The 19,380-nt window shown below is 36.4% G+C and overlaps 2 protein-coding genes and 1 non-coding gene across 4 annotated transcripts in view; 1 reads left to right on the top strand and 2 right to left on the bottom strand.

Annotated features, from left to right (window-relative positions):
• The window catches only part of dhx32a (DEAH (Asp-Glu-Ala-His) box polypeptide 32a), a 48,032-nt gene that overhangs the window by 21,658 nt on the left and 6,994 nt on the right, over nucleotides 1–19,380 (top strand). The gene's annotated exons all lie outside the window — the stretch shown is intronic.
• Nucleotides 2,005–10,558, bottom strand: si:dkey-61m24.1. The gene is made up of 10 exons (XR_002457538.3): nucleotides 10,502–10,558; nucleotides 9,045–9,131; nucleotides 8,808–8,948; nucleotides 6,810–6,943; nucleotides 6,579–6,715; nucleotides 6,401–6,494; nucleotides 5,834–6,187; nucleotides 5,558–5,732; nucleotides 5,348–5,475; nucleotides 2,005–5,272 (listed from the first exon to the last, which is right to left on the bottom strand). It is a non-coding gene; the product is annotated as a si:dkey-61m24.1 (transcript).
• Nucleotides 10,641–18,968, bottom strand: LOC141376882 (uncharacterized). The gene is made up of 10 exons (XM_073918923.1): nucleotides 18,912–18,968; nucleotides 17,455–17,541; nucleotides 17,218–17,358; nucleotides 15,220–15,353; nucleotides 14,989–15,125; nucleotides 14,811–14,904; nucleotides 14,244–14,597; nucleotides 13,968–14,142; nucleotides 13,758–13,885; nucleotides 10,641–13,682 (listed from the first exon to the last, which is right to left on the bottom strand). Exons 2-10 carry the CDS (start codon nucleotides 17,534–17,536, stop codon nucleotides 13,368–13,370), a joined length of 1,560 nt encoding a protein of 519 aa, XP_073775024.1. The 5' UTR covers nucleotides 17,537–17,541; nucleotides 18,912–18,968; the 3' UTR covers nucleotides 10,641–13,367.

A 19,380-nucleotide genomic window follows, 5' to 3' on the forward strand; every position in this document is an offset into this window, starting at 1 on the left:
GCATTTGTCTGTCTGACTTTGTCCATCCGACTGTCCATTAGGGCTGCTCGATTATGGTAAAAATCATAATCACGATTATTTTGGTCATAATTGTAATCACGGTTATTCAAAACGATTATCAGTTGAAGTCAAAATTATTCGTCTTCCTGTGAATTTATTTTTATATATAAATATTTCCCAAATTATGTTTAACTGAGGTTTTTTTTACAGTATTTCCTATAATATTTTTTTCTTCTGGAGAAAGGCTTATTTGTTTTGTTTCAGCTGGAATAAAAGCAGGTTTAAATATTTTGAAACCTATTTTAATAGCTCAATATTATTAGCCCCTTTAGGCAATATAATATATATGTTTGATTGTCTGCAGAAGAAACTACTGTTATACAATGACTTGTCTATTTACCCTAGTTAAGCCTTTGAATGTCACTTTAAGCTGAATATCTTGAAAAACATCTAGTAAAATATAATGTGCTGTCATCATAGCAAAGATAAAATAAATAAGTTATTAGAAATGAGTTATTAAATCTGTTATGTTTTAACTGTGCTTTAAGCATCTTCATTGTATTTTTAATTTTATTATTGATTAATAGTAAAAACAGTCGGCACAGCAGGAATATCGCACGCTCACTTTAAGAATAGTGCGGCTCTGATATGGTTTCTCTTTCTCGTGTCTTTTGATTCTCAACTTGTTTGTTTATTTCACAAATGAGGGTTAATATGAATAATCACTAAACACCGCGCTCTGACACAAATGTGCATGTGTTTGACCATTCAAGCGCTCACATAAAGATCGCGTTAGATGTGTGTGTGCACTCTGCTGTCCGAGGCTAAGCGTGGCGCGCGCGCAAACACACACACGCTACCTGTCCGAGGCTAAGCACGGCGCACACACACACACAACAGCACGTGCTCTTTTGTGCTTTTAAAAATATGAATGATGCGCATCCCGTGCTGCAAAAGTTACAATACAGCACATACTTTTAGTCATTTTCACGTGGAACTGAGCTTTGCAGAGGCAAAGAGTTTTCACACGTGTACAACTGGAAAGGGGGCGGTACGTGATGGAATAATCGTTTATCTCGATTAATGGCTTTTCATAATCGTTACAAGCCGAAATCGAAATCAGATTTTCGATTAATTGCACAGCCCTACTGTCCATTCATCCGTCCCACTTTGTCTGTCCCACTTTGTCCATCCGACTGCCCGTCTGCATTTGTCCGTCTGAATTTGTTTGTCTGACTTTGTTCGTCTGACTGTCCATACGCCTTTATCCATCCGATTTGTCTGTCTGACTTTGTCTGTATGACTTTCCATCCATCTGTTTGACTGAATGTCTGTCTGTTTGAATTTCTGTCTGCCTACACAGCAAAAAAATGAGTGTACATTTAACTCAATTTGAGTTTAATTTAACACTCCTTGGGTGTACATATGACTCCCTCCATTTTGGAGTTAAAATAACACTTTCTAAAGTGTAAAATTTGTACATTACTCAAAGTGTTTATTTTAACACCATAAGAGTTTATTCTAACATCAAACCGGAGTGGTTGTTACCCTCCAAAGTGTTAATATATAAAATTTGTACATTACTCAGTGTTCATTTTAACACCGTAAGAGTTTATTTTTACATCAAACTAGTGTTTGTTACCCTTTAAAGTGTTAATATACTAAATTTGTACATTACTCAGTGTTCATTTTAACACTGTAAGAGTTTATTCTAACATCAAACCGGAGTGGTTGTTACCCTCCTAAGTGTTAATGTATAAAGTTTGTACATTACTCAGTGTTCATTTTAACACCGTAAGAGTTTATTCTAACATCAAACTTGTGTTTGCTACCCTTCAAAGTGTTAATATATAAAATGTGTACATTACTCAGTGTTAATTTTAACACTGTAAGAGTTTATTTTTACATCAAACTGGAGTGCGTGGTACCCTTCAAAGTGTCAATATATTACCTTTATTTCCTAATTATCAATTGGTGGGTGTGACGGATAACAGTGATCAAATATGTTGAAAATTGTTTATTAAATGTTCATTAAACTTTAGAAATATTTTCAATACATTCAACTCTGCATTTAAAAATGCAACGACATTTCAATTTTTTTTACAAACTTTAGAAAATCTGTTTCCACAAGTGCAAGAAAATAGAATTAACATCTGCACAATAAAAAAAGACCATTGTTTAAAAACTCCTTGTTTTGCAAGTCATAGAAATATCATATAACTCATTTTGTAACTCATAGAAATATCATAACGCGTTTTTTGTAACTCATAGAAATATCATATAACTTGTTTTGTAACTCGTAGAAAACTCATAAATCTGAGGTTACCTGAAACAACATATACTTATTTCATAAAGTGCAAACATGAAAGTGCCCATAGAAGCAACTAAGCTCATTTCTGCCACAAAAAAAGGAACAAGCTAAAAACTCACAATTCTGACTTCAATATAAAATCTGTAAATACATTCAGCTTATGTGCTAAACAATCAGAAGTTAGTGCAAGCTAATTAAATATTTTCGTGCACAAAACAATGCACTGGAACAATGTACAAATATGGTTCTTCAAATCCATATGATGCCTGTAAGTCAAATGGTCTGAAAAAAGGAAGATCCTCAACTCTTGACAAACCAAAAGTGTTATTTTCTCTTACATGGTATGCATGAAGATGCTCAACAAATCCAAGTGTTTCAAAGTCTTTAGTTACCAAAAGGTTTTGGTCCTCTATGAGAATAATTTCACATATTTTACTGAAAATTGGCAAGTCCTTCTCCATTTTACTGAACACCAGTAGATCATGACGATATTCCGTTCCTGAATATTTCAGCCATGAAGTTACTGTGATCTCACGGTCCAAAAAATGTGGATACATTTCAAGAATAATGTCACGATATGGCAAATCATCAAGGTCTAGAGTTTTTAAAGGTCCATATTCAACATTTTTAACGGGTAAACTTTCCCAATGATACGCAATTGCATATTGGTGTTTTATAGCAAAAGACTTGGTGAGGTTTTTAAAATTTTTTATGCTGTTTTTAAAAAACTTGTGTTTCGCTTCACAACGCATCGACCATACATGTACTAATGGACCAATTTTGCGTATACAATGTGGATAATGTAGCATAAAATGATGCTTGGGAATCAAAGACTTTTGTGGATATAGCTCTTTAAAAAGACTATGATGTTCTAAAATTAGATGTTTTAGATAGTAGGTCATGCCTTCTGTTATCACAGGAGAAAACACTATGTTGATGATCTGTAACAACAATAGTAATAAACGCCAGTAATTATTTTCCTCTTCAATGAGGTCTCCAAATATCAGAGGAATGTTCCGTATTAAACAGAATGTCTGAATGGCATTTAGACCTATAGAATTAGCTGTCTGCTCTAGATTTAATCTAGTGGGTCGGTTTTTTCTTTCAAGAAAGCCGTAATTGAAGGAATAGATTCTGTTACATACGTCTTGTCTTGGTATAATGCCAGAAAGATATTCAAGAAGTAACTTCATTTCATACTGACCAACACCCTCGAGGATGTCGTGCATTATATCAGGGGAGTAGTTGTCACAAATATGAAAGTATTTTAAGTCATTAAATAGACATGTACGCTTAACCCCAAAAGATGAAGTAATGCTAGGGTCAGCTACCAAATCTGCATAGTGCTGTTCTTGTAACGCTTTGTTTCTTAATGTAATATTAGTGTCGTCTTCACTGAAAACAGACTGAGATGTTTTTTTGTCTACTAAACAGAACCGACAAAAGTAAAGGGCACTAAAAGATTCCATAAAACCAAGAATTGTGTGCATTCCCAAGTTGTCGCCAGTAACCTGTGCAATAGTGCCAAACAAGGGATCTTTGGAGAAAGGAACTGGAATGCCAGAACTTTCAAGGACTTTTAAATCTTCAACAAGGGGCCGCAAAATTGCATCAAATCCATAGTTCTTAATATCCTGTGCATAGAATAATGACAATAAATGTATGTTCATTAAACTTGAATTCATTTTGGGTGGAAAGTTCCTGAGAATAAAGTAAATTACTCCAATTTTATGAATGCCTTGCTTCGAGCCCAGCGGATTAGCAGATTCAAAATCATCATAGTATAACTGTATTTGAAGTGCATTTTTATGTTTACTGTAAAGTGGGTGGTTTTTAAAATAATCCCCATCACAAAAATCTTTATAGACAGATGTACTCGCACTTGGACTTGTCATATGTTTACATAAATCCGAATTCCTAAATATAAACTGCAATGTGTTCAAAAGGGGAATGTAAATGAACTTGTCGGTTACAGGAACTTGATCATAAGTCCTCGTCACTCGATTCAATCTACTGTCAAATCGTACACCTAGCTTTATCTCAGTAGGATCGACAACAGCCCATTTGTCTTTGAAATATTTTTTCCATTTGTGTTCTGTGTTTAGATTTGTGAATGGATTATTCATACTACTAAAACAGTCATCTACCTGGGATGCTGTTGCAAAATCCTTTGCTGGAAGTAAATTCATTACTTTACTTTTAATATCAGAATGTATTTCATGGACCAGTTCCTCCATGTCCGATATTACAGAAGTTACAACACTGGTTGCTACTCCACTATTTTGCAATCTAGCAACAATAGATGCACACATTTCTTGAGTGTCAATCACCCTCCTTTTATCACCGAGTGGTGTCTCAGGTTGTTGTTCATTATGATTATTTAAATGTGACGGTTCAGTATCTTCAGTCTGATTTTCAGTCTCTGCTTGGTCTAGAAATTCATGTCTATGAACACTACTCAAATGTTTTCGAAATCCGGCATAAGTCATGAAGCTATGCTTGCAATTGTTCTGTGCACATTTCAAGTTCAATTTTTTCCCAGGATAATAAGCATGAATGAGTTTTAGATGACGAATGAGGTCATTAATTGTTAAATGTACCGCTTTACAAGCAAAACAGCGGAACATTTTCAGTCAGTCAAGAGAGCTAATTCAGAAGTTTGGCTCGTAGGTCCTTTACCCTTGGGGTTTCACGAACTGTGCCACAGCCAATCTTGTAGATTGTTGTCTGAACAAATGTAAACATTGCATTTAAGGAGTGGGGGTATGACACACTAAAAACAAAATACGCTTTAAACAGTTCGTCAAAAGCAGAAAGGGATGACTTTGCCTGACATGGTAGAAGTTTTCCATCCAGAACAATGTAGAACTCATGAATGGCATTCTTTGCAGAGCCAACTGCAAGGAGATGTGGTTGCAGGCCTTCAGTCTTCTCAACATATTCAGTTAGACTGCAACAAGCCTGAAACAGGTGAAAAACAGATTTTCTTACAAACAAGTAACCTACAATACAGCTCACTAATGTTTCCATGCAAACCTTGTGAAACTGCACAACATGATCCATTGCCTCCTTAATGCTGATCTTTGTTGAATTGTTTCTACCACCTGCTGAAGGTGGCAAAAGGAAAGCCAGTAGTAAAAGACAGGACATGTCACTGTCCCATCCTGCAAGCAAGAACAAAGAGAGCATGTAGATCAACAACAAATACAACAATCAAAAACTTACAAATAACAAACCATTTAATACCTTGCCATTCACATTCCAGGTTCTGCCCAGTGCCAGCTGCAAGCAGGCTGTTTAGGTACAAGTTTGAATTAAGCGTTTTCGCCTCTGCGATGATCTTTGGCTTTAAAGTGTCCCATTGTTCTAGTAGTCTGGAAGCGGTTTCAGTTCCAAATTTGATGTCAAAGTCTTGAAGAACCTGTAAAACAATTACAAACATAACAAAAATTCACACCATGCTTTTTGCATATTACCTAATTTTATCTCAACAAAATACTATTATCTGTCTCTTTCTCTTACCAATCCCTTTGTGTCGAGAAATCTTGGAAAAACTGAAAGAGCTGTGCTGGACTTCTCTGCATCATGAATAAGCTGCTGTCTGTGCTTGAATGTTAGTTTCATCTTCTCAAAAATCTGGTCCTTGTCAGCACAATGACTCATAAATGATATGGCTTCTTTGCATTGGTCGCCATCGAGCTGCTTTTCCAAATAGTTCCTGTTGGCTCTGTTAGCTGTTGGTCCTCCGTTGCCTTCATCATCCGATGCTGCACTTGACCTGGCATTTCTTGTGCTCTGGCTTTTGCTTCGGCGTGAAACTGTTTTCAGACGCCATGATATGTATCCTTGATTGCTCTTGGGGTCATAGAAATGTTCCTTAAATAAAAACAAAATGACTGCTGATAAGATCAAATGCAAACATTTTAAATTTCTGATCATGTCACTACACTAGACTAAAAAAATACTGATGAAGAATAAAACAAAATTTATTTAATTCAATTAGGGGAACTAGAAATGTGACATAGTTCCACAAAATCTAAAATGTTTCTATAAGGTACAGTAGAATAATAATAAGTTTTAAATTCTTACATATCCAGTTCTTGAGTATGGATCCTTCAGTGATGGGCAAAGAGTTACAATTCCCAAGGCACAGCGTGTTTTTGTTTCTTTGGAAGGGACACGACTATAAGAACAAGAAAAATAAGTTAAAACACTAAAACAGTTTGATTACAAAAATTGTATCAATGATTTTTAGATTGAAACTTACCCTTCTTTTTCAGTTATGTATGCAACAACGATGTTGACTAACTGTCGCCGGGTTGAATCTGTGAGTTTTCCATGTTCATTATATTCGGCCAAAACGGCAAGTCCACCTGCCTTTTCTTTCAAAATTTCACTGACAAACTACAATAAAAACAAAGTAAAAAAATGTCCGCATAATAATGTGAAAAAAACTGCCAAACACTTGAACTAGTACATCATGAAATTTAAAAATTACCTGCTTAGCCTCAAAAGCTTCATCAAAACGAGGTCTCTTCATGCTTGGCTCAGCACGGTCATCAGTTTCAGGGTGGTTTGGGGTGAGAACTAGTGTGTCTGAGTGGGAGCTACAAGAATCGAGGACTGTGCATTCTGAAAGTAATAATAATAATAATATTAAAAAGCATGTTATATGTACTGCATTCTAGTGATGTGCCAAGCAATTTTAAAATTAGATTTGCCCTAAGCCAAACTTCTTAATGTTTAACATCACAAAACCAAAAGGTATGTCAAAGATTTTCAGCATACAACTTTGCATCACATAAAACATGGAATTGGTCTTTCAAACTTGCAAATATAGTAGGCTATCAGTTGTTTTTGACTCAAGAGAGAGCAAAAACAGTATTTAAGATGCTGCTTGCTCCCTCAGGTCACAAGTGCAGCCGCCAGTTCACATACAAAACTGATGAAATAAGGCTTCACAAAGTAGGAAAAACCCAGAAGATTAATTTGAAAAAGATACATTAATTTGATTTTAGTAATAGGATTTACTTTTAAATATTAAATTTAGTAGTACATTTCAGTCATGAATGGTTGAATAACTAAGCATTTACACATTTTTAGATAAAACAATTTCACAATTTAAGCACAAGTTATCTGACATATCGTTTTAATGGAACTGTAGCTTGTCGCCATATATGAGGCCAGTTTAAATAATTATAACAGGGCTCGAAATTGCGACCATTTTGGTCGCATATGCGGCCTAAATTTTATCTATGCAACCTTAAAATATATTTGGGAGGATTTCTGCGAGTGCTTAAAATTGTTGTGTGCGACCAGTTTTTACTGCAAAATGTTCACCACATGCGCGGATTCGGGAGACATTCACGCAGAATGCATCTCTAAGCTCTTTGTCTGCACTTGAAACGCAGCACACAGAAATGGTTTAAAACAATTGTCATGTCGACTTGCTGCAGTAAACAAAGCCAAGTCCGTAATGCTTGCCCCACCTTCACGCTCTTCTTTTTGGCCCACCACTGCTCTAGCACTGAATGCGAATGATTGGTTAATATCAGCTGTCAATCACTCAGTCAGCGCCTTGCCTTCTGGCGTCGGATGAGAGAGCTACTACCGTGAAAAACTGTAAAGCGCTGAAGATGAGAATGAAGATAACACTGGCAGATTTTGTTTTAGACACCATGGCATCTAAAGTTATAAATGACACATCTTACTAGTGACTATGTGCTGAATGTTAATCCACCATCTACACTTTTCCAAGAGTAGAAGACTTCCATTGGCTTCAAGTCAGCTATGAAAAGTCTGTGGGATGGAGTTTTCAGGTAACTGTTTGCCACATATAGCACGACAGCTTCTGTTTAATCCTTTATATAAATCGCCAGATGCTGTCCGCCATGCAATGGGCAGCTATATGTCAAATTTAACACCACGTACACCATCGCAAACGGGCTTGCACCGAGTAAACAAACATCGCTACTCCTAAAAAGACCAGTATTGCTATTAACATGACGTATGCATATAATAAGGTACAGTAAGTGTCAAAAGCATCAGTGCAATATCAGACAGCACTTGTGAGAACAGCACAGTTATACCATTAACAGATTCATTCAAGCAGTGCGTGCAGGGCCAGTGATCGCTCCGTGTATGCTTTTGGTCACTCAGTTATGTTATAAAAATGTATTTACTTGTGATAACTGGATTTCGTTGAGACATATTTTCCTTACGCTTGCATATCTTATAATTTTTTTTTTTTGCTTGTTAGTTTGATTAGTGTTGATTTCAAATGCAATAAATATGTTTGTATAAAACTTGTAACGGTGCTCATAATTGGTGGGTGCGACTAAATTTTGGCTGATGTGCCTAAATTAGGAGCACCGGTGCTACCAAGCAAAAAGGTTAATTTCGAGACCTGTGATAAAGTTAGAAAAAAAGGCAAACAGATGGGGTTTATTAAACATTGAATGCATGGTACCAGAAAGCCCTGCATACAGAAACTTGCCTGAATCTTGGTCAATGACTCTCCAAAGTACATCACGCGATCTCTCCTCCAGCACGTCAGTGAAAACATCTTCATCTACCTCCACACCGGTGTCATCTTGCAAAACCAGATCCTTTTGCTTGATGGAAAATTTCTTCTTGACTTGACGTATTAAAAGAAATAACATTAATTGAAAAAAGATATTCCACCTGCAGCAACAGTCAAAACAAAAATGGAGTCAATAATTTAAGAACTTACCTTCTTTTATTAGACTGCTGTAATCAACTTCATCTACCTTAATCAACTTCTTTTTGCCTCCATAAATGACTTTGAAGAGCATTGTAGCTAAAGAAAAAAAAAACAAGTTTTCGTTTGATTAGGCTTACAGTGTGATTCAAAAGAACACATATTGATAAACCGGTGTTGTGCCGAAATCTGTGACTTGTTGAAAACTGTGACCCGGGTGTGACGTTTAGTAAAATCTTCACTCAGCAAAGTGCATGACGTTCATGCATGTTACTGTGAAAGCGCAGACACAAAAATCAAGCAAATAGCGTCGAGCGGTGATGTAAAGAATGTTTCAAATCCTGGGATTCAGAAAACAGGTTCATGGAAGAATTTTAATGTAGTCGTGATATTTTGTTGTTGTCTGCAGGTAGACTGCTAAAACTAAACATTTAGTTGTGAGATTGAGTTGAAAAAAACAGTTCATTACAAAAGCTAATTACTGAGTGTCACATTTTGTATTAGTAAAATTAATCACCTTTTTAATAACATTCTAATCAATTGACATCCAAATGTATAAAGATATCTGGTCATCAATGTTTTAGAAAACAAATAAATTTGACACAAAATGTCAATTTATTAAACATTATAGTAAGTTTATACAGGGAAAACACTTCTATCTTAATCCTACCTGTATCACATGTAATTTAAACTCAGTAATTGGCATTTGTAATGAACTATAGGATTTTTTCGACTCATGTTTAGTTATAGCAGTCTACCAGCAGACAACAACAAAATATCACGACATTAAAGTTCTTCCATAAACCCGTTTTCTGAATCCCAGAATTTAAAATATCCTTTACAGCACAGCTCGATGCTATTTGCTTGGTTTAGACGTCTGCGCGTTCACAGTCACGTGCATGAGACAAGCACGTTCCCGAGTGAAAATGTTACTGAAGAGCGCGACCTGGTCAAAATTTTCGACAAGTCACAGATTTCATCACAACGCCGGACATCACTAACTTAACGTTATATGGGTTATTCAGTTGAACGGATCGTTAGAGAAAAGGAAAAAAGCTGTAATTTGCCGTTTAAAACGAAGTGCGACCAAAGTGTAACATTAAAGGACGCGCATTTTCAAAATGCAGCTGCCTCAGGGGCAGTCAACGGCGGGAAACCCCGCAGTGATAGTCACAAACTAATTTTTAAAACACATAACGTTAAATATTTCGTCGCGAGAGGATTAAAACTGTATTAATCTGAAATCATAGCCATTTAACTTATCTTTTCGATATGTTTAGGGTCCACGTGCGAAATAAGCCAATGGCCTTACAACATGCTCAAATGAATTAACGTTAGCTTCGACGCCGTGCGACACTTCTCACAAACATTTACAAATATTTAAACTATTTGCTAAATGTAATTATAACGTTAGAGTATTTATTATCGTTGTATCAAACATTTCTTTAGAAAAAACGGCTAAAACTTACCACTGAACTCGGAGCCTCCAAGCCAACCTCCGTGGGATCTCCAACTGAAAAGACAGCCGCGGAGCTGAGCATCGTGGGAAATAGTGATGACCGATTCGCGAACGAATCATTCAATTTACCTGGATCGTCCTAGTGAATCAGTTCACTAAGTCCAACTGAATCGTTTGAAACTGTTCACAGTCTCCATTAATCACTAATCACAAATTACTTCAAAATCCTTGCTTTTTAACCGTGCCTGGCACTTTCTCTGATTAAAAATAAATAAGATAAATTATTTAATTACTAGAACAGCGTATGAACGTGCTTCACTTCATCGGCTTAAAAAAATCATAAAGAAACAGGTTCTCGTTCAATATAAAATCTGTAAATACATTCAGCTTATGTGCTAAACAATCAGAAGTTAGTGCAAGCTAATTAAATATTTTCGTGCACAAAACAATGCACTGGAACAATGTACAAATATGGTTCTTCAAATCCATATGATGCCTGTAAGTCAAATGGTCTGAAAAAAGGAAGATCCTCAACTCTTGACAAACCAAAAGTGTTATTTTCTCTTACATGGTATGCATGAAGATGCTCAACAAATCCAAGTGTTTCAAAGTCTTTAGTTACCAAAAGGTTTTGGTCCTCTATGAGAATAATTTCACATATTTTACTGAAAATTGGCAAGTCCTTCTCCATTTTACTGAACACCAGTAGATCATGACGATATTCCGTTCCTGAATATTTCAGCCATGAAGTTACTGTGATCTCACGGTCCAAAAAATGTGGATACATTTCAAGAATAATGTCACGATATGGCAAATCATCAAGGTCTAGAGTTTTTAAAGGTCCATATTCAACATTTTTAACGGGTAAACTTTCCCAATGATACGCAATTGCATATTGGTGTTTTATAGCAAAAGACTTGGTGAGGTTTTTAAAATTTTTTATGCTGTTTTTAAAAAACTTGTGTTTCGCTTCACAACGCATCGACCATACATGTACTAATGGACCAATTTTGCGTATACAATGTGGATAATGTAGCATAAAATGATGCTTGGGAATCAAAGACTTTTGTGGATATAGCTCTTTAAAAAGACTATGATGTTCTAAAATTAGATGTTTTAGATAGTAGGTCATGCCTTCTGTTATCACAGGAGAAAACACTATGTTGATGATCTGTAACAACAATAGTAATAAACGCCAGTAATTATTTTCCTCTTCAATGAGGTCTCCAAATATCAGAGGAATGTTCCGTATTAAACAGAATGTCTGAATGGCATTTAGACCTATAGAATTAGCTGTCTGCTCTAGATTTAATCTAGTGGGTCGGTTTTTTCTTTCAAGAAAGCCGTAATTGAAGGAATAGATTCTGTTACATACGTCTTGTCTTGGTATAATGCCAGAAAGATATTCAAGAAGTAACTTCATTTCATACTGACCAACACCCTCGAGGATGTCGTGCATTATATCAGGGGAGTAGTTGTCACAAATATGAAAGTATTTTAAGTCATTAAATAGACATGTACGCTTAACCCCAAAAGATGAAGTAATGCTAGGGTCAGCTACCAAATCTGCATAGTGCTGTTCTTGTAACGCTTTGTTTCTTAATGTAATATTAGTGTCGTCTTCACTGAAAACAGACTGAGATGTTTTTTTGTCTACTAAACAGAACCGACAAAAGTAAAGGGCACTAAAAGATTCCATAAAACCAAGAATTGTGTGCATTCCCAAGTTGTCGCCAGTAACCTGTGCAATAGTGCCAAACAAGGGATCTTTGGAGAAAGGAACTGGAATGCCAGAACTTTCAAGGACTTTTAAATCTTCAACAAGGGGCCGCAAAATTGCATCAAATCCATAGTTCTTAATATCCTGTGCATAGAATAATGACAATAAATGTATGTTCATTAAACTTGAATTCATTTTGGGTGGAAAGTTCCTGAGAATAAAGTAAATTACTCCAATTTTATGAATGCCTTGCTTCGAGCCCAGCGGATTAGCAGATTCAAAATCATCATAGTATAACTGTATTTGAAGTGCATTTTTATGTTTACTGTAAAGTGGGTGGTTTTTAAAATAATCCCCATCACAAAAATCTTTATAGACAGATGTACTCGCACTTGGACTTGTCATATGTTTACATAAATCCGAATTCCTAAATATAAACTGCAATGTGTTCAAAAGGGGAATGTAAATGAACTTGTCGGTTACAGGAACTTGATCATAAGTCCTCGTCACTCGATTCAATCTACTGTCAAATCGTACACCTAGCTTTATCTCAGTAGGATCGACAACAGCCCATTTGTCTTTGAAATATTTTTTCCATTTGTGTTCTGTGTTTAGATTTGTGAATGGATTATTCATACTACTAAAACAGTCATCTACCTGGGATGCTGTTGCAAAATCCTTTGCTGGAAGTAAATTCATTACTTTACTTTTAATATCAGAATGTATTTCATGGACCAGTTCCTCCATGTCCGATATTACAGAAGTTACAACACTGGTTGCTACTCCACTATTTTGCAATCTAGCAACAATAGATGCACACATTTCTTGAGTGTCAATCACCCTCCTTTTATCACCGAGTGGTGTCTCAGGTTGTTGTTCATTATGATTATTTAAATGTGACGGTTCAGTATCTTCAGTCTGATTTTCAGTCTCTGCTTGGTCTAGAAATTCATGTCTATGAACACTACTCAAATGTTTTCGAAATCCGGCATAAGTCATGAAGCTATGCTTGCAATTGTTCTGTGCACATTTCAAGTTCAATTTTTTCCCAGGATAATAAGCATGAATGAGTTTTAGATGACGAATGAGGTCATTAATTGTTAAATGTACCGCTTTACAAGCAAAACAGCGGAACATTTTCAGTCAGTCAAGAGAGCTAATTCAGAAGTTTGGCTCGTAGGTCCTTTACCCTTGGGGTTTCACGAACTGTGCCACAGCCAATCTTGTAGATTGTTGTCTGAACAAATGTAAACATTGCATTTAAGGAGTGGGGGTATGACACACTAAAAACAAAATACGCTTTAAACAGTTCGTCAAAAGCAGAAAGGGATGACTTTGCCTGACATGGTAGAAGTTTTCCATCCAGAACAATGTAGAACTCATGAATGGCATTCTTTGCAGAGCCAACTGCAAGGAGATGTGGTTGCAGGCCTTCAGTCTTCTCAACATATTCAGTTAGACTGCAACAAGCCTGAAACAGGTGAAAAACAGATTTTCTTACAAACAAGTAACCTACAATACAGCTCACTAATGTTTCCATGCAAACCTTGTGAAACTGCACAACATGATCCATTGCCTCCTTAATGCTGATCTTTGTTGAATTGTTTCTACCACCTGCTGAAGGTGGCAAAAGGAAAGCCAGTAGTAAAAGACAGGACATGTCACTGTCCCATCCTGCAAGCAAGAACAAAGAGAGCATGTAGATCAACAACAAATACAACAATCAAAAACTTACAAATAACAAACCATTTAATACCTTGCCATTCACATTCCAGGTTCTGCCCAGTGCCAGCTGCAAGCAGGCTGTTTAGGTACAAGTTTGAATTAAGCGTTTTCGCCTCTGCGATGATCTTTGGCTTTAAAGTGTCCCATTGTTCTAGTAGTCTGGAAGCGGTTTCAGTTCCAAATTTGATGTCAAAGTCTTGAAGAACCTGTAAAACAATTACAAACATAACAAAAATTCACACCATGCTTTTTGCATATTACCTAATTTTATCTCAACAAAATACTATTATCTGTCTCTTTCTCTTACCAATCCCTTTGTGTCGAGAAATCTTGGAAAAACTGAAAGAGCTGTGCTGGACTTCTCTGCATCATGAATAAGCTGCTGTCTGTGCTTGAATGTTAGTTTCATCTTCTCAAAAATCTGGTCCTTGTCAGCACAATGACTCATAAATGATATGGCTTCTTTGCATTGGTCGCCATCGAGCTGCTTTTCCAAATAGTTCCTGTTGGCTCTGTTAGCTGTTGGTCCTCCGTTGCCTTCATCATCCGATGCTGCACTTGACCTGGCATTTCTTGTGCTCTGGCTTTTGCTTCGGCGTGAAACTGTTTTCAGACGCCATGATATGTATCCTTGATTGCTCTTGGGGTCATAGAAATGTTCCTTAAATAAAAACAAAATGACTGCTGATAAGATCAAATGCAAACATTTTAAATTTCTGATCATGTCACTACACTAGACTAAAAAAATACTGATGAAGAATAAAACAAAATTTATTTAATTCAATTAGGGGAACTAGAAATGTGACATAGTTCCACAAAATCTAAAATGTTTCTATAAGGTACAGTAGAATAATAATAAGTTTTAAATTCTTACATATCCAGTTCTTGAGTATGGATCCTTCAGTGATGGGCAAAGAGTTACAATTCCCAAGGCACAGCGTGTTTTTGTTTCTTTGGAAGGGACACGACTATAAGAACAAGAAAAATAAGTTAAAACACTAAAACAGTTTGATTACAAAAATTGTATCAATGATTTTTAGATTGAAACTTACCCTTCTTTTTCAGTTATGTATGCAACAACGATGTTGACTAACTGTCGCCGGGTTGAATCTGTGAGTTTTCCATGTTCATTATATTCGGCCAAAACGGCAAGTCCACCTGCCTTTTCTTTCAAAATTTCACTGACAAACTACAATAAAAACAAAGTAAAAAAATGTCCGCATAATAATGTGAAAAAAACTGCCAAACACTTGAACTAGTACATCATGAAATTTAAAAATTACCTGCTTAGCCTCAAAAGCTTCATCAAAACGAGGTCTCTTCATGCTTGGCTCAGCACGGTCATCAGTTTCAGGGTGGTTTGGGGTGAGAACTAGTGTGTCTGAGTGGGAGCTACAAGAATCGAGGACTGTGCATTCTGAAAGTAATAATAATAATAATATTAAAAAGCATGTTATATGTACTGCATTCTAGTGATGTGCCAAGCAATTTTAAAATTAGATTTGCCCTAAGCCAAACTTCTTAATGTTTAACATCACAAAACCAAAAGGTATGTCAAAGATTTTCAGCATACAACTTTGCATCACATAAAACATGGAATTGGTCTTTCAAACTTGCAAATATAGTAGGCTATCAGTTGTTTTTGACTCAAGAGAGAGCAAAAACAGTATTTAAGATGCTGCTTGCTCCCTCAGGTCACAAGTGCAGCCGCCAGTTCACATACAAAACTGATGAAATAAGGCTTCACAAAGTAGGAAAAACCCAGAAGATTAATTTGAAAAAGATACATTAATTTGATTTTAGTAATAGGATTTACTTTTAAATATTAAATTTAGTAGTACATTTCAGTCATGAATGGTTGAATAACTAAGCATTTACACATTTTTAGATAAAACAATTTCACAATTTAAGCACAAGTTATCTGACATATCGTTTTAATGGAACTGTAGCTTGTCGCCATATATGAGGCCAGTTTAAATAATTATAACAGGGCTCGAAATTGCGACCATTTTGGTCGCATATGCGGCCTAAATTTTATCTATGCAACCTTAAAATATATTTGGGAGGATTTCTGCGAGTGCTTAAAATTGTTGTGTGCGACCAGTTTTTACTGCAAAATGTTCACCACATGCGCGGATTCGGGAGACATTCACGCAGAATGCATCTCTAAGCTCTTTGTCTGCACTTGAAACGCAGCACACAGAAATGGTTTAAAACAATTGTCATGTCGACTTGCTGCAGTAAACAAAGCCAAGTCCGTAATGCTTGCCCCACCTTCACGCTCTTCTTTTTGGCCCACCACTGCTCTAGCACTGAATGCGAATGATTGGTTAATATCAGCTGTCAATCACTCAGTCAGCGCCTTGCCTTCTGGCGTCGGATGAGAGAGCTACTACCGTGAAAAACTGTAAAGCGCTGAAGATGAGAATGAAGATAACACTGGCAGATTTTGTTTTAGACACCATGGCATCTAAAGTTATAAATGACACATCTTACTAGTGACTATGTGCTGAATGTTAATCCACCATCTACACTTTTCCAAGAGTAGAAGACTTCCATTGGCTTCAAGTCAGCTATGAAAAGTCTGTGGGATGGAGTTTTCAGGTAACTGTTTGCCACATATAGCACGACAGCTTCTGTTTAATCCTTTATATAAATCGCCAGATGCTGTCCGCCATGCAATGGGCAGCTATATGTCAAATTTAACACCACGTACACCATCGCAAACGGGCTTGCACCGAGTAAACAAACATCGCTACTCCTAAAAAGACCAGTATTGCTATTAACATGACGTATGCATATAATAAGGTACAGTAAGTGTCAAAAGCATCAGTGCAATATCAGACAGCACTTGTGAGAACAGCACAGTTATACCATTAACAGATTCATTCAAGCAGTGCGTGCAGGGCCAGTGATCGCTCCGTGTATGCTTTTGGTCACTCAGTTATGTTATAAAAATGTATTTACTTGTGATAACTGGATTTCGTTGAGACATATTTTCCTTACGCTTGCATATCTTATAATTTTTTTTTTTTGCTTGTTAGTTTGATTAGTGTTGATTTCAAATGCAATAAATATGTTTGTATAAAACTTGTAACGGTGCTCATAATTGGTGGGTGCGACTAAATTTTGGCTGATGTGCCTAAATTAGGAGCACCGGTGCTACCAAGCAAAAAGGTTAATTTCGAGACCTGTGATAAAGTTAGAAAAAAAGGCAAACAGATGGGGTTTATTAAACATTGAATGCATGGTACCAGAAAGCCCTGCATACAGAAACTTGCCTGAATCTTGGTCAATGACTCTCCAAAGTACATCACGCGATCTCTCCTCCAGCACGTCAGTGAAAACATCTTCATCTACCTCCACACCGGTGTCATCTTGCAAAACCAGATCCTTTTGCTTGATGGAAAATTTCTTCTTGACTTGACGTATTAAAAGAAATAACATTAATTGAAAAAAGATATTCCACCTGCAGCAACAGTCAAAACAAAAATGGAGTCAATAATTTAAGAACTTACCTTCTTTTATTAGACTGCTGTAATCAACTTCATCTACCTTAATCAACTTCTTTTTGCCTCCATAAATGACTTTGAAGAGCATTGTAGCTAAAGAAAAAAAAAACAAGTTTTCGTTTGATTAGGCTTACAGTGTGATTCAAAAGAACACATATTGATAAACCGGTGTTGTGCCGAAATCTGTGACTTGTTGAAAACTGTGACCCGGGTGTGACGTTTAGTAAAATCTTCACTCAGCAAAGTGCATGACGTTCATGCATGTTACTGTGAAAGCGCAGACACAAAAATCAAGCAAATAGCGTCGAGCGGTGATGTAAAGAATGTTTCAAATCCTGGGATTCAGAAAACAGGTTCATGGAAGAATTTTAATGTAGTCGTGATATTTTGTTGTTGTCTGCAGGTAGACTGCTAAAACTAAACATTTAGTTGTGAGATTGAGTTGAAAAAAACAGTTCATTACAAAAGCTAATTACTGAGTGTCACATTTTGTATTAGTAAAATTAATCACCTTTTTAATAACATTCTAATCAATTGACATCCAAATGTATAAAGATATCTGGTCATCAATGTTTTAGAAAACAAATAAATTTGACACAAAATGTCAATTTATTAAACATTATAGTAAGTTTATACAGGGAAAACACTTCTATCTTAATCCTACCTGTATCACATGTAATTTAAACTCAGTAATTGGCATTTGTAATGAACTATAGGATTTTTTCGACTCATGTTTAGTTATAGCAGTCTACCAGCAGACAACAACAAAATATCACGACATTAAAGTTCTTCCATAAACCCGTTTTCTGAATCCCAGAATTTAAAATATCCTTTACAGCACAGCTCGATGCTATTTGCTTGGTTTAGACGTCTGCGCGTTCACAGTCACGTGCATGAGACAAGCACGTTCCCGAGTGAAAATGTTACTGAAGAGCGCGACCTGGTCAAAATTTTCGACAAGTCACAGATTTCATCACAACGCCGGACATCACTAACTTAACGTTATATGGGTTATTCAGTTGAACGGATCGTTAGAGAAAAGGAAAAAAGCTGTAATTTGCCGTTTAAAACGAAGTGCGACCAAAGTGTAACATTAAAGGACGCGCATTTTCAAAATGCAGCTGCCTCAGGGGCAGTCAACGGCGGGAAACCCCGCAGTGATAGTCACAAACTAATTTTTAAAACACATAACGTTAAATATTTCGTCGCGAGAGGATTAAAACTGTATTAATCTGAAATCATAGCCATTTAACTTATCTTTTCGATATGTTTAGGGTCCACGTGCGAAATAAGCCAATGGCCTTACAACATGCTCAAATGAATTAACGTTAGCTTCGACGCCGTGCGACACTTCTCACAAACATTTACAAATATTTAAACTATTTGCTAAATGTAATTATAACGTTAGAGTATTTATTATCGTTGTATCAAACATTTCTTTAGAAAAAACGGCTAAAACTTACCACTGAACTCGGAGCCTCCAAGCCAACCTCCGTGGGATCTCCAACTGAAAAGACAGCCGCGGAGCTGAGCATCGTGGGAAATAGTGATGACCGATTCGCGAACGAATCATTCAATTTACCTGGATCGTCCTAGTGAATCAGTTCACTAAGTCCAACTGAATCGTTTGAAACTGTTCACAGTCTCCATTAATCACTAATCACAAATTACTTCAAAATCCTTGCTTTTTAACCGTGCCTGGCACTTTCTCTGATTAAAAATAAATAAGATAAATTATTTAATTACTAGAACAGCGTATGAACGTGCTTCACTTCATCGGCTTAAAAAAATCATAAAGAAACAGGTTCTCGTTCAGTGTACTGAATGGTTCTAAAACAGTTGCAACGGTTCTCGAACCTTGTTCTCGAGTTAAGAACCGGTTGCAGCTGTTTTGGATCACAAGTTCACTGAACCGAGAGCTACGTGAAAGAA

Source organism: Danio rerio, chromosome 12 (genome assembly GCF_049306965.1).
Source record: "Danio rerio strain Tuebingen ecotype United States chromosome 12, GRCz12tu, whole genome shotgun sequence".
Taxonomy (NCBI): Eukaryota; Metazoa; Chordata; class Actinopteri; order Cypriniformes; family Danionidae; genus Danio; species Danio rerio.

Coding starts and splice junctions, on each gene's coding strand:
- LOC141376882 (XM_073918923.1), bottom strand. CDS start 17,536: ATGCTCTTCAAAGTCATTTATGGAGGCAAAAAGAAGTTGATTAAGGTA. Junction 14,143..14,243: donor TTCTCGACACAAAGGGATTG/GTAAGAGAAAGA, acceptor ATTGTTTTACAG/GTTCTTCAAGACTTTGACAT. Junction 13,683..13,757: donor ATGTTGTGCAGTTTCACAAG/GTTTGCATGGAA, acceptor CACCTGTTTCAG/GCTTGTTGCAGTCTAACTGA.